The 15,585-nt window shown below is 36.8% G+C and overlaps 2 protein-coding genes across 2 annotated transcripts; both read left to right on the top strand.

Annotated features, from left to right (window-relative positions):
• The first annotated feature begins 2,265 nt into the window (after positions 1-2,265).
• Positions 2,266-2,835, top strand: LOC122084888. Its single transcript, XM_042653307.1, has one exon. The coding sequence runs from the start codon at positions 2,266-2,268 to the stop codon at positions 2,833-2,835; it is 570 nt and encodes a 189-aa protein (XP_042509241.1).
• An 11,586-nt stretch (positions 2,836-14,421) lies between these two features.
• LOC122083646 (protein MIZU-KUSSEI 1-like) lies at positions 14,422-15,585 on the top strand. Its single transcript, XM_042651515.1, has one exon. The coding sequence runs from the start codon at positions 14,500-14,502 to the stop codon at positions 15,256-15,258; it is 759 nt and encodes a 252-aa protein (XP_042507449.1). The 5' UTR covers positions 14,422-14,499; the 3' UTR covers positions 15,259-15,585.

Raw genomic sequence — 15,585 nt, 5'->3', positions numbered from 1 at the left:
CTAGACTCACGGACCCTACCCTAGACAGTGAAATGTATTAAATACTTTTCTCCTCTAGAAGATTCCAAAGTGAGTTTTCTCTTTTGCCCAAATTAATATACGAGTGTTGAGGAAATCCTTGCCCACCTACTAATAACAATTCTCGCATTTTTAATTACTATGCAACTATTCAATTTTTAGCAAGAAATAATTATTATTATGTTAATCACAATTCAAAATTTGATAGTCATGTAAGACCTAATCTAACTACTAAATGAGCTACTTCAATTACGATGGTTCTTACATGCATGGAAACCCAAAATCTAGCATTTACCATTGATATGACACCTAAGAATATAGCAAGTATTAGACCTGTTTGAGAGTTCGATGAAGTATTCCCACCAAGAAGACGAGAAGTAGTAGAGTGTTTGACGGATTGGTGAGGGTGTATAAACTTTAGTCTCACATCATCTACTAGGGGGAGGTTACTGGGATAGTTGATAACCTCTAGCATTCTAAAATAACACAACACGCTTTAATTGTGATACCCAAGAATACGGCAAGTACCAGACTGACCAAGAGATCAATAGAGATGTCTCTACTAAGAATATGGTTAGTACCTGGGTATTTGGGAGATTGGACTAGTTAATAACTTCTAATCTAACATGGCACAACACATTTTAAAGTCTTGAGACCCATGATCAAAGAGGACAATATTGTGCCAAAGTTAATGGGGCCAATGCATTACAATTGGGATGGGTTTCGAGTTGATTTGGTCAAAGTTGTCATTTTTTCACTAATTTTTATGTTATATAATCCTGAAATATGAAATCTGCATATTATTCATGAAGTGGAGTTTTTTTTTTTTCTTCAAAATTTTCCATCTATTTCAAAATATTTTTTATTTTTATTTCTTAGTGACCGTTCTTCCATTTTCTTCTCCATTTACTGTATGTGAAAATAAAAATATCTTATGATTGAAGTTGGTGAAAAAGGAATTTTAATTTTAGGTTTTTTGCTTTTTGATTATAAGACACTTTTTCTATTTTAAGAATAAAATCCTATAATTTTACATGTGCTTGAAAAAATGCAAGTTATTGATAGTATTTGAGAATGACATAATGATAATTTATTTTTTAATTATCTTAAAAAGTATTTTCACCCTTAATTTAATAATATTTTGAAAATTATACAAGAAAATCAAAAGAAGATTTCAACTAATCAGTTCAACATTTCGATTAAAACAAGATTCACTCAATTATATTATAAGTGTCTATAAAGAAGTGAATTTATCATTTTGTTGACTTTAGAAGAAGGAGAAAGTTCCCCACAATGAAAGGAGTAGATAGTTTTTCATCAATGGGAGCAAGTGACAATTCACTAATATTTGTATTTTGTTGAGAAGATAGTATAGAGTGCAAGAGTGATAAGTGATAGGGCTTGTTCAACAATCATTTTTGGTTATTACCAATCCTTGTCCATGCGTGAGTTTATTGACTTATAATTCAGTAGAGCCTGATGTGAGTTCGGATCAAGTCCTCATACGTGAAAGATTATCATACGATATTTGATCCACAAATGAAATCCAATTATTCTTTCTCTTGGTACAATTGAGTGAATTCTACATAGAAATCAAATACTTTAGGAGAATTATTTTCATGCGAAAACTTGATCCAAAGTCTTTATGCACGACCATGTGTTCCCATTTTCAAAATCGGTCAAAGGACAAAATAATTGCAGTTACGAATTACTATCGGAAAAAAGAAAAAAAAAAATTGTCATCTATTCGAAGTCAAAACCAGACCAAGGCTCCCTAGTACGGTCACGGTTACGGCTTTTACGGCTTTGTTCGTTCCGTTATCTTTCTTGCACTCGATGCCAAAGACGTATCAAAGTAGTACCACCGCGTCATCGCTGAGGTGCCGAAGCTTCCTGGGTTCTGTGCCTACCTGCTCTTCGGGTCTTCCCTTTCTCACATCAAGAGAAGAAACCCCGAAAACCATTAGTGGGAGTCGTGATGGGTTTCTCCTCTCTGAACTCCTGTAACTCTGATTCTGACCCCACCCTCCCACAGACTTGACGTACTTGATATCAAACTACCTCGTTCTCTTTTTCTCTTCAGAAATCACTTCCCTACCTTTTATAAATTCACACCCTCAATCAATTCTGCAACCTTTCTCTCCTTCTTCATTTCCCTCTCTTTGTGTCTTCTAAGCCTTCCATCTCCTCTCTCTCTCCAGCCTACTTTTCTGTGTCTGTGGTTCCATCACACTATCCACTTTGGAGATGGGTTCGTGCTTCTCTTCAGATACCACTGACACTTCCTTCGCTCCCTCCACGGCGATTGTCATCTCTGTGAACGGCAATCTCCGCGAGTATCCCATACCCATCACAGTATCGCAGGTCCTCGAAATCGAAACATCGTCGCCGTCGTGCTTTCTCTGTAACTCCGACAGTCTCGCCTACGACGATTACATTCCTGCCCTCAATTCCTCTGAAGAACTACAGCCTGGTCAGATCTACTTCGTTCTGCACACCAGTCGTTTGAAGTATTGCCTCACTGCTCACGATATGGCCGCGCTGGCTGTTAAGGCTAGCTCCGCCATTGCACAGAATTCCAGGAAGAACGGCCAACGGAACAAGAAAGGACGGCTATCTCCCGTTTTGGGAGTGAACAAGAAGAGGGTCGGGAATGATGATGGGTTTAAGCCTTCCTATGATAACTTAAATATCGGGGTTTTGAGAACTGGGTCCATTAAAAAATTACAGAGAAATGCTTCCAAACGAGCCAAGTTTGCTATTCGATCGTTTCGATTGAGATTGAGCACCATTTATGAAGGTTTGGTGGTGGATTAATTCTGGGTTTAATCGGATCATCAACAAAGAAAAGAAAACATGCATATACAGAATATGTACTCTTCAATTCCTCTTCTTCTCTCACCCCCCCCCTTCTTCTTCTTCTTCTTTCTGTAATACTCTCTTTGACAGATAAAATCCCGAGTCTAGAGACTTGAGGAATCGGATCAGTAGCCAGCAAAATATGAGGTTGGAACACCCATTTATCTCTTGAAAGAATGGTTTTTTTTTTTTATTATCAGCTCATACTTCAAGAGCAGCATTTCATTTGTTCATAATCATCTTTTCTGAAAGTTCTGTAATATAGAAATGGACCAGAGAAAATGAAATACTTTGTGCATGTAAACAGGTCTGAAACTAAATTAATTCTTTCAGAGGTGGAATAGAGAAACCATTACTGGAACAGAACTAGTAAGTTTATTAATGGGTTTGAAGGAAAGCAGAAACTAGAAGCTAGGAAGGAGAAGAAAAGAAACTGTTTTGCGGCAGCCAAATGGAGTGGCCCATAAGTCAGAAAGCCTATAGTTTCGGATTTTGATTCACATCAATGTGTTACTATCAACGCAGATTGAAGCTAGCGCGTGGTCCACAATAGTTCGAATTCAAAACTCTTATTTTTCTCAATTTGACTTTCACAGAAAAGTCTAATATTGGTTTTGGTCCATCTATCTTGCTCTGATGCTATCTCTTGAGTCTCGTGTTCAGATTCTCAATCCAAAGTCCAAACAATGTCCAATCATAAGAAGGAGAAAGGTCTTGGGTTGAAGAAGCATACGACACCCTTTTCTTTAAATTAGGATCCTCTTCAAACGTGCTGCACGTCCAAAGTGTGGGTGAATCTGGGGGCGCACCCCAACTCTCACATCCCACCTATGAATTTCAGGTGTTGAGATTTTTTTTGCATACGTTCATTTGCACGTACGCATGAAGTCACGACCCACTTTGATTTTTTTTTTTTTTTTGGATAGTGTCCCATTTTGAAATTGGAACCGTTGCACATACGTTCATTCGAATATCGATCTCAGGTATTAGAGATCCTAATATTTACTAAACGTTTTGGGCTCAAGCACCAATCAATTGATAATTAGACAATATTAATGAAAAGCAATGGCTCGAATGGTACTGATCGAATACTCTCTCAAATTGATTAATCCAGACAGAAACTGATCCGACGTGGCCAATTGACACCCTTAATAGATGGTTTCCTCTTAAGATGATGTTGAGGATCACATACCATACTAATGATGGTGTGGAGAATGATGTCATCTATGTAGCATCCACATGACCAAAATAAAAAAAAAAAAGATAATAATAATAATTATTATTATTAAAAAAAACAGAATTTATCTTTTTATTTGTTTTTGTGTTTTTTATCTTTAAAGATTTGTACCTCTTTTTTACTTTCATTTATGTTTGTTTGTTATTTTCAAACATTTTCTAAGTTTCTTTATTTGACATAGTCCCTGTAGCGTATTACGCAGATGATTCTCTCGATCTCAAATTGAGTGAGATTAGTCCTCGGGGGAGGCTCGAGAGAACCTGTCCCCCGTTCTCTTGCAGAAAACGAGTCGGCCTCTAGTCAAAGGGGATAATACACTAGTCTTGTCACTTGAGGAGAACTTTTTAATAATAATAAAAACCCCTCCAACCATTTCATGTGTTCCGAAGTAGAAACATGTTGGGTAGACCTTATATGGTCATTAAAAAAAAAAAACTGTCCAGACTCCAAATAGTGTTTTCTTATTATTTGTTTATCATTTTATGGCCTCATGAAGCATGCAGGAATTCAGTCTACCTTTTAGAATTATTTGAGCTTTGATCAGTCTTCAATTCCTTCCAATAGGAAAAAAAAAAAAGAAGAGCAATTCAGTGCACGAGGCTCCCTCTACTGTAAGGCCTGAGAATGACAAGTGTACGCAATCTTACCCATGCTTCGCAAGAGAGGCTGTTTCCAAGTCTTCAATTCCTCCCAATGACCTTTGATAATATTTTCTTGCCCAGATTATAGCATTTATAAGGTCATGTAGCATATGATGAGAATGCTGGTTGGAATTTCAACAAAACATTCTATACAAGAATTTCCATAATATAGGGGGTTAGGAAAATAAAAATTAAGGAAAAAGATCATTACTTAGTGCATGCCCTACGTTTAGACGTAAGTGGTGACGAAAAGACCACTTTACTCCCTAGTTGGATACTTGTACATCTCTTCTGATTGATCCCATGTTAGCATAATGTCCATGCGACCATATAGTTTTTCCAACCCTAAAATTTGATTTCTTGATAATTTATTGGTCACATGACTTCACATATATATGACCTTAGTATTTGTAGTCAAACATTAGAGTCAATCTTACTTGCATATTTTCATTAATAAAATCCTCCTTGCGTCAACCATTCTAACATGAAATGGGGGACCCCAATATCTTTCAATTGAAAGAATGATCAACTGGGCCAAAATCATATGGACAAGTGGGTCCTATATTGTAATCACTTGTCAAATTTTAACTCAAATCAAGGCCGGCCATGTGATAGAATAAAGTTTTAAGTATTCATTAAAAATGAAAAAAAAAAAAAAAATCCTCAACTTTCTTAGTCAGATAATCCCGTTTTCTTGGTGTATGTTGCAAATGATTTTTACCTAAAAAAAAACTGTGTTCTTTGAATTTTTTTTTTCTCAAATAATATTGTCATTCCTTGCGAAAAAGCTGCATTAATTATTTACATTTCTACTAAAGACAATGCTGAATTCAACCTGATATTTTTTTTTTTCTAGTTATTTATAGGGCTATTTTACCTAATTCAACTCATAAAGAATTGAACAATTTGCAAATGTAATTAAAAATATAAAAAAATAAGAACGTTTGAAAATATTCAAAAGCAACTCTGAAAGCAAGTGAAGTGAAATAACCTTACACATAATTTGTTTTGTTTATGTAGTTTTTTCTATCTACAACATTCATAAGGGATTCGTCGCACCGGGCAATAAGATAAGATAGACTTGTTGTACTACTTGACTGGTAAAAAGAGCTGCGATAAGAATGTTGTTTTATGAGGTGCTTGATAAAGATTGAAGAATGCAAATTGCTTTTGGATGCTTTGGTATGTACTTTCGAAATGCATTCTAGGTCAATAATGCATTCCGAAATCAAAAAATAATGCTCACATCAAGGTCCTTGTATGCTTTGATCTGAATTAGGGAGAGAATGTTGTGGCAAGTTATATCATATGCTACGAGTTGATCACAATCAACTGGCCGACGCCCCTTCTAATCAGTTCACATACAATCTAAAATTTATATACATTATCACATTCTCTCTTCTCTAACCATGTGGATTCTTTTGGGTACAAATCATGAGATATTGGAGATGCCAATATACATGGGGGTTGGCCAGGCCACCTGTATATCTCTACCCTTGAATTTATATTTGATTTTTTGTATGGTAGGGTTGGACATGATCACGAAAGGTGGGGGGTGGGGGGTGTCACATTCAATTTCCGGTGGCCAGTGACTCGCTTTTGTTTTTTTATTGCCTTAGAATATGTACGTGTAGGCCCCACACGAACTCACTCATCTGAACCATTCAAATCTTCCAGACGCCTGTTGTCTTCTTCTGATTCTGAAAAATTAGAATTCTCGTCTCCTACCTCCCGTCCCATGAGAACGAACCTTCTTATTCTGGAAGAAAGTAGAAAGGAAGACTAGAGTCACAATTTAATGGGCTGGCCCTTAATTGGGCCCATCTGATTTGTACCAAACTAGAGTAGGGCCCACGACATAATCAAAAACTTATGGTAAAACTTCACCATCCAGACAACCAGAGCCATATCAGGCCTACATGAGCACAGAAAATATAGTATGTGAGACAATGATGTCATTGACTATTCATCAGGCGATTGGGTGGACTAGGAATATTTTGGTGGGTGACAGACAGCTAGGTGGGTTTGAACTGATATCCAACGTGATCATTAATCATCGTGTACAGCTCAGCCCAGCCCAGCCCAGTCCACTACTTTTTAGTCAGCCATTGATATCCAAGAGGTTATTCTCCAGTTTGAGAAGGCCCTCCGTTCTAAAGAAAATTGTATGCTTTAGCTGAACACCCAGCTTCTTTCTCTAGGGGGTTTCCAGATTTAGTCTTTAAGAGCTTGCACCTCCTCTTTTGTTAAATGTTTGTTAGTGAAGATGTAAAAGGTTTGACCAAACACTAAAATAAGGCCCAATTCAAAAACAAATTGGGTCAAAACTGAATAATGTGAACCGAATAAAGATCGAACAGTGTTGTCTCAGTTCTGGTTTAAAAAGATGCTCCTATACTGTTTTGATTCGGTTTCCACATATTTTATCTTGAATGAACGAAACCAAACATAAATACAGAACTGATTAACACAATTATCGAACATGTTAAGCTTTTGGATTGAAACCTCCAACATAGTATGTATTGCCACACAAATAACGAACAACACATTAAAAATGTTGAAAATGATTCTACATCTACTAATTAACTCTGGAGCTTCTCATTTTAAAAAAAAAAAAAAAAAAAAAAAAAAAAAATTGACCATGTTTTTCCTAGAAGATGTCCAAAGACAACATTCAAATACCAATTGAGTGCTGCTGGACCCATGGGCCCTTGCTTGTAGGCCCATTTGTTACATTTGTCTGAGGACGAAACACGCGGTGCTAACGCTTTCGCTGTAAGGCTTTAAAAGACCCCAAAAGATATGACAACGTACCGACTTTTCTGACAAATGGCAACCACCACCACCATCCGATGTTCCCTAAGATTCACACCACTACCCCTAAAGTATACTCCAACCTCCCAATTCTCACCGACCATAGAAATTGGGATGGTTATTTATTTATTTATTTATTTATTATTATTATTATTATTATTATTATTATTTTATTAATAATTGGGATAGTTAAATGTGGGCAACAATAAATGAAGGCTGAATATATTCTTAGGAAAATGTTTAATATGGGAGAGTATGGCCCCTACGTCTATTCATATAGGGGGCGAAATAATCGGTCAAATTCAAAGGTTCGACTTTGCAATGAGAAGTCAAAATATCTTAACGCAATCGGGGCAATTCTCAGTTATTCTCATCCTAATGATACTTAAATAGTCTTCACTCACTCATGAAAAGCGTAATACACTAGAATCCAAAGGGTGTTACAAATCATCCAACAGTTAGATGGCTAAATTAGTCTTTTACATTGTAAAAGCAGATGGCCATCTAGATTACTCTTGGAGGTTTTTTCACCTCGAGAACTTTTAGCCCTTTAACCATTTTGTTGAGATGTATCAGGTCAGATTATAACCTGTACCCAAGGAGAGAGATAAGTTCAATGAGATGGTTTATATAAAATGGTGAAAGGTTCTATGAAAGTAATATAGAAATCAAATTCTCTTTTCCCCATTGCTTTTTTCGTCTTGTTCTGCTTACCATTTACCATGTTCTATCATAGCCAAGTCAATTTGTCCTTCCACGTGTGCGACAACATCTCCTTCCTTTGGAGTTCCCTTTCTTATCTCATTTGAACATTTCAACACAATCAAACTACATGGTAATGACATGCTACAATGATCATCCCTTCCTTTCTTTTCATGGTATTCCACCCATTACACATATCCATTCTCTAACCATAATCCCTTGCGAACAAACAGGGCCTCAAGGTTTAGGGTTGGACTCCAAATGGTATTTTTTTGAATTTCACATTTAGTAAAGAAGGGCTGATCATTTATTAAGGAATGGATCTATAAAGAAATCCCATCAAGATTCTCTCACTCCAAAAAAAAATCAGATGTAAACTACCTGCCTATGTTTGGAACCTTGTTATCTGGAAATCTTAGATATGGATACCTCATACCTATGAGCCGTAAGGATAGGTGTGAAGTGAAGTGAAATTTATTACTAAAAAAAAATGTAAAGTAAAATTAAAACAAGAGAGAGAGAGAGAGAGAGAGAGAGAGAGAGAGAGAGAGAGAGAGAGGGTAAGTCTATTGGAACGTGCAAAAAAACATCAATAATAATGAGATTTTCACTTTCAATCGGGGTGTGGTGATCATTTTGCGATACTTTTAGGTTTCATTTTCCTCATAAACAAATATGGGAGAGGATTGGGCATGCCACTAGCTTACAGTAAGCTAACAGCCTACACCAATCATAGGACTAGAAACAAGAGGGCAAGAGGGTCTTTTCCAAAAGAGGACAGAATGTGACACAGGCTGGGCACCATGGCGGCGTGCCTGACCTTTTCCCAATAAAAGTAAATAAAAAGTTTTACACTATTGTAAGTTAACATGTTCAATATGTTGTTGAGTTAGTTATAAAAGTATTGTTGATAAAGATTGTGAAAATTTCCATTATATGTTTTCATTCTAGTTTTACCTCACTTCGCATCTACCTAAACATGCCTAATCAACCTTCTCTTTAGAAGAAAATATAGGGAAGGATCCATAATGTCATCCTCACCAATGGTGGTCCTCCAAAGGTAAAATGACCAAACACCCACACATAGGTTGGATGCACCCGTTCAAGAGCCCAGAAAAAGATTTTCAAATGGAAGTTTTCAATATTAGGAGCTTTGGCTTTCGTCTTTCAAGAGGACATCATTGCCTACTTACCCATTCCTCTGATTCCATTGAATTGATTTTTCAAGCTTCTAAGGAAACCTTTCTCACCAAATGATACCTTAAAACAATATAATTTTACATAAAGAGAGAATCTTGTTATAATCAAGTTCAGTAGAAAAAAAAATTATAATATTTTTTCCCCTTTTGAATATAATATATATACTTTTCAATAGAATATATTTTTTCATTTTACTATAAGAGGCTTTCGTCTTTCAAGATGACACAATATAATTTTATATGAGGGGAAATCTTGTTATAATAAAATTAAGTGATTTTTTTTTTTCTTTTTTTTGCAATCTTTCTTTTTTGCGTTGTGTTGAACTTAAAACCACACATTTCCTGAGATAAAGTCCTTAATTACCCCTTTGAAGTTAGGATATACCTTATTGTTTCACGTATGTACTAAAAAGTAGTGCAAGATAATAATTACTTTTAATAATGACATAATAATATAAGTTTTAAAATTATTTTGAAAATCCTTTTTACCCCTATTTAAAAGCATTTAGGTATAAAGCATCAAAAACTTTCATTTTATTTTATTTTCTGTTCAAGTTTAAGGGCCTATTGGACATTAAATAGTAGACCCACATAGGGACCCAAGGCCACATTTTTTTTTTTTTTTAGGTAGAAAGGTCACACTTTTTAGGAAATAAGGATATTGGTGCAAACCAAATACCAAGGCAATTGAGAGGAGTTGATCAAGTGACCAACTCTTAGGCATTGACACTTATCACTGTAATTCGCCAAACCAAAACCCATTTTAAAACACACTTATTTAAAATTGAGAAAAAGAAAAATACATTTTGGTACTAAATACCCATCAATGAACGTCCTCATGCATTGGTACCAAAAGCCAGCCTTCACTCTGCTACAGCATAACACATTTATCATTGCAACCCATTGAACTTATGCATAAGAAATAGAGGAAGAGATTTATACCTTTTTCTTCTTCTCTAAAGCGAAGTGGAATCAAGGTTCATTTCCTTACATTCCATAAATTTTCTTTTCTTTTCTTTTCTTTTTGGGTTTTCTTGTTTCCTGCTTTCTCCCCACCCTAACTTTCCTCAGATATAGAACACAAATATAGAAAAGAAGCATGACAAGGCCATCCTCTATGGGAGCAGAGGAGATTTGATCTAATACGATGACTACTTACTTTACGTAAAGCAGAGATTTTATTGTCTTCCTAATGAAGTTCATCATCTTTTTGCTTCAACTCAAGTGCATCACCTAAATTTTGCAATATGTTGAATTTCCTTCTCAGAATACTTTGATCTTAGATGTTCCTTTTGAGAGAGACAATCTAAGGAGACGTGCTACTCTGAAATATGAAGAAATAGTTTTCTTTCATTAGACTCCAAACATGCCCCGAACATAATTGAGTTATCATCCATATTTCCATCCCCATCATCGATCGGTTGATCCAGGGAATCAATCTCAATGTTGGAACAAAGTACATATTATTTCTTCGTTATCTTTAATTTAGCTTTAGATGACTATAGACGCACACATATTGTCGTATATAAAATCAGATAGAAATCCAATTGTGTTTATAAAAAAACTCCATAGACCTCGGAAGATATGTCTGAAGTCCTAACTACGTCTATGTATTTGTGCGTGTCTCTTAAGTCTCCCTCACCAGGCAAAATAATGGATTTGCTCTCCGTGGACACCATACCTAACACTTTGATTCGCTTAGATGGGTCCCAAGTCCCAACACTGGAATGATTTATTATATAAGAATCATTCATATATTTCTGTAATATGGTCATCAGTTGTATGAGTGTTCCAGCCCAAACTGGGTGGACCAACCAACCAACCGGTTCATACAAATCAAACAAAACTAGGCCAAACCTGCAAAAGACCAGATAAAAACCCAGGGTTTTCAAAAAATTTACAAATGCAACTGTGCAGGAGATTGTTGCTTGGTCATATGGTTCCTACGTACTTGTGTGGTGGCAATTAGATCATTTAAAGGGCATCAGTATGAATGAGATTTTTATATATACATGAGAATTTGAAACCCAATCAGACTGAAATTGATCGATCAAAATCATCCTTAGTAGTTCGTTTTGGCTTTGACCCGATACCAATCTAAAATTGATTCAACCCAACCAAAACCGGACCAAATTATACACCCCTAATCAGTGACTTAATTGGACAAAAGTTGCCTACAAACATTCCTTTGATATATAAAATTTGTTACATAAAACAGGCAATTCAAGCATGACGATTGACGATGGCCCCTCTACAGAGAGAATATCCATTTACTTTGGTCGGTTGGGCACTTGGGCCACACTTTACCAAGAGAAAAGACAAGACGATCACTGGAAACTTCATTCATGGCTTCACTCCAAATTCTGACGTCTCATGTCTGCACCCAAATCGCTATCGTCTCTCGCTCATAAGATTGGGATAGCCACTGATATGCAAATGGCACGACGCACGCTTCGTTTTCTTCTTTGTGGTACAAACTCTGAATCATTGCCCCACGCATGAATCATCGATCAGTACTATCCCATAACCTAAATTATCCCGTCCCTACCGTATCCTTTTTGTTCTTTGGGCAGTACCCCACCCCTTTTACTACAAATTCTAATTAGGAGACCAACACCCTAAACTAATTGTTAAGTATAGTTTTCACGAGATGTAAATAAATGATTGAAAATTTGAATTCCATTTTTTTTAAGGGTATTCATATCCAGTCAAAGGGTATTTGGATCCAAATTTGAATTATTCAAAAATAATTATCAAATATGTATAGATAATCAACTATAATAAAAAAAAGTTAACTAATTAATTATTTTCAGGGTCCTTGAAGTTTAATCTTTTATAGAGAATATAAAAAGAGCCAAGACAACTTAGAGACATGGATTAAAAATGTAAATTATATTTATTTAAGGGAGGAAGGTCAATATTATATAAGTTATGGATGTAAATGGATAATCGAAAATCCGAATCGATTTGCATCTATATTCGACCATATTTGATTTAAATTTGATTATCTAAGATTTTGAATGTATCTTCATATATTATTGGATTATCTCCACCTAATGCCTTGAAGGATTTTTTTTTTTTGGTTTTCTCTTTGGTGGGTACAGATGATTTAATCAACGTCAGAGTTTGATCACAGCTGATGAATGGATTAAGCTTCGTTTTCTTGTTTAGTCGGTAATGTAATCTCTTCAAAATCAAAATGATTAAGATACCATTTATATTCCCACTAAATCTTCATAGGAGGGAATAATACCCCATCATGTAATTCGTGGCCTTCAATTGGACCACACCAATCAATAATAGAGTTTTTGACGACAAGAGCAGCTTTATGTTCTTTTGTCTTAATATAAGACAGCTCAGACATACACATTTCTTTTGTTCCCCTTTAACGGCTAAAGCAAGCAAAGTCTCGTTGGTGAGCCAATGGGCCTTATACCTCTCTCTCTCTCTCTTCATTGTTGGGTCAGGTTTTTCAATTCTCTAATGAGACTATTATCATCAATTAGTGGCCACCAACTACATTGATTTTTCATTAATAGTACATTAGTAGCAAGGTTAACTAAGTAGTCATCCAACATTCCAACTCCCCTCGTGTACATGTTTAACTGGTGGTTGATGGTCTCCTATCTCTTTAACGGGTCGGATCTTGGTTCTTGGATCAGTTGGCATTTCAAAGTCATAAACTGAGTAATTACTTAATACCAAGCAATGTGAGACCAGAACTCTCAGTCGTCCAGATCTTCATTGCACCACTGCAGTGCGACAAAGAATGATTGCCCCTCATTTCTAGTTATGGTGTGTACCCATTATATCAATTCCCCCAATTTGGACTTTGGACCTTCACATGGTTCGAGTTTTCGGCTCGTACCAAGTTCGTTGCTCACCAACTGCGCTATCCCCTTGGGTTAATGGATAGTGCATTTTGATATCATTTAATGATCATTAACCTAAATACTCAAACGTCAAGATTGAAAGGTCTTTCCAATTTTATCAGACCAGGAATTGTAAATAACAAGATCAATGATGTGTAAAAAGTAGAGTTTAAGGGTGTCAAAACCTATCACGAACCAAAGAAATCGAGCCGAACTGACTAAAATTGAACTGATATGAACTCATTGGACCATGTTTTGGGCTGAAGTTTTGTGAGACAGAAATCAAAATTGGACTACATTGAAACCGATAAGACACCAAACCGAACTTAAAAAATCAGATTGAAACTGATGTAACCCAATAAGAAGCTGATATCAAACCGAAATCCATAAAAAGCACACTTTTTCATATTTTTGAATATATTTACATAGAAAACTAAGATCAAATTGAAACCAAACGAAAACCTATGCATCCATATTGGTTCATATTTTGATTTCATTTATTTACATCAGAATGAATCAAAACCAGTCCAAACCAACCGATTGACACCCCTTGTCAAGATATAGTTGTTTACTTGAACCTGAGGTTGACTCTATCCACATGCATCATTTGGGTTTTGAGGATCTCATATGGTGAGATAAAGATATAGGACCATCATTAACACAATCTAGACTCGTAGATCTCTTATCTCTATTAATATATATATATATATATATATATACTATACTAAACTCATGTTCCTTCCAAAGCAGGTTTTAGGCACATCATTAACCTAATCCATTCCTCAAAAATCTACAAAATCTAGTCATCATTGTAATTCCTTTGCGTCTCCATTCTCCAACACCTAGAAAAGAAGAGGGAAAAAATTGGTAGAACATGAAAAAAGACGAATCTTTTTGCATGTCACGCGAGCCATTCAAGTGTATCCTATATGGGGGCCCACACAGCCTCGTGGCCAGAATTATTACTACCCATGATTTCACGGCCCACAAAAGAAGCCCTCGTTCCTACTTATTTAAGCCCCTCCCCACTCAATGCTTTTCTCATTCTCGCCGACCCGATCAAAACACACACACACACACACAATCTCTCTCTCTCTCTCCCTCTCTCCCTCTCTCTCTCCCTCTCTCTCTCTCTCTCTATCTGTAGAAAGAACAAGATGAGGATGGTAGACTTGGGAAGCCAAAGAGGGCCTCTCCACATCATAGAGACCGCAACCGCCGTGGAGTGTGGCAGGGAAGTCAGATTCCGGCGATCATTTCGATCACTTGTGGAGTGCATGGTCCCATGCTGCGGCTTCCAACCATCTGATAACGACTCACATTCTAGTGACACTGAGTCGACTCACGGATCAACAGTGACGGGAACCTTCTTTGGTTACAGGAAAGGCCGAGTCAGCTTTTGCCTCCAGGATGACTCCAGAAGCTCTCCTCTTTTACTCTTGGAGTTCGCTGTTCCCACCGCCTATCTTGCGAGAGAGATGCAATACGGGTTGCTTCGGATTGCCCTGGAGTGCGACCGACGCAGATATTCCCGCTCATCCTCCACCACCGCCGCCACCACCACTACCACCACCACCACCAACAACAACAACAGTAAAAACTCGTACAGTTACTCTTCATGTTGTTCTCTCTTCAACGTACCAGTCTGGTCCATGTACTGTAATGGTCGGAAGGTCGGGTTCGCCGTGAGGCGTCAGGTGACGGAGAGCGACGCATCTGTCTTGAAGCTGATGCAGTCGGTGTCGGTGGGTGCCGGAGTATTACCCATGGAGTCAAAGTCCGAGGAGGGGGATCTCTTGTACCTCAGGGCGAGTTTCGAACGAGTTATTGGGTCTCCTGACTCAGAGTCCTTCCACATGATTAACCCAATCGGGAGCTCTGGCCAGGAGCTCAGCATATTCATGCTAAGATCATGAGTATATCCCTCCTCCCAGTTTCAGTTTCAGTTTCAGCTTCAATCAATTGAAGCTGTAGTTGATTACTAGTTTGCTTTAGTGGATGGATTGGCAATGAAATATAAAAGTGAAGAAAACCCAGGAGGACATGATCAAAAGTCAACAACTTTACCTCCTGGCTCGATAACCAGATGAGGACGCATTTGTATGTAGTGTAATTGAAGCATGGGAATTCCCAAATCCTTTGATGGTTAATCACTTAAATCTCTACTAGCCTAATCTCCACCTTTACGTAAAATTGTTACTTTACTGTACTACTCTTTTGTGTAAATATGACTATATTTCTTA

Source organism: Macadamia integrifolia, chromosome 7 (assembly GCF_013358625.1).
Source record: "Macadamia integrifolia cultivar HAES 741 chromosome 7, SCU_Mint_v3, whole genome shotgun sequence".
Lineage (NCBI taxonomy): Eukaryota > Viridiplantae > Streptophyta > Magnoliopsida > Proteales > Proteaceae > Macadamia > Macadamia integrifolia.
This window is presented reverse-complemented; position numbering and strand designations above follow the sequence as displayed.

Bases quoted from the DNA above. Each gene is read 5' to 3' on its own strand.
- LOC122084888 (XM_042653307.1), top strand. From the start codon at position 2,266: ATGGGTTCGTGCTTCTCTTCAGATACCACTGACACTTCCTTCGCTCCC.
- LOC122083646 (XM_042651515.1), top strand. From the start codon at position 14,500: ATGAGGATGGTAGACTTGGGAAGCCAAAGAGGGCCTCTCCACATCATA.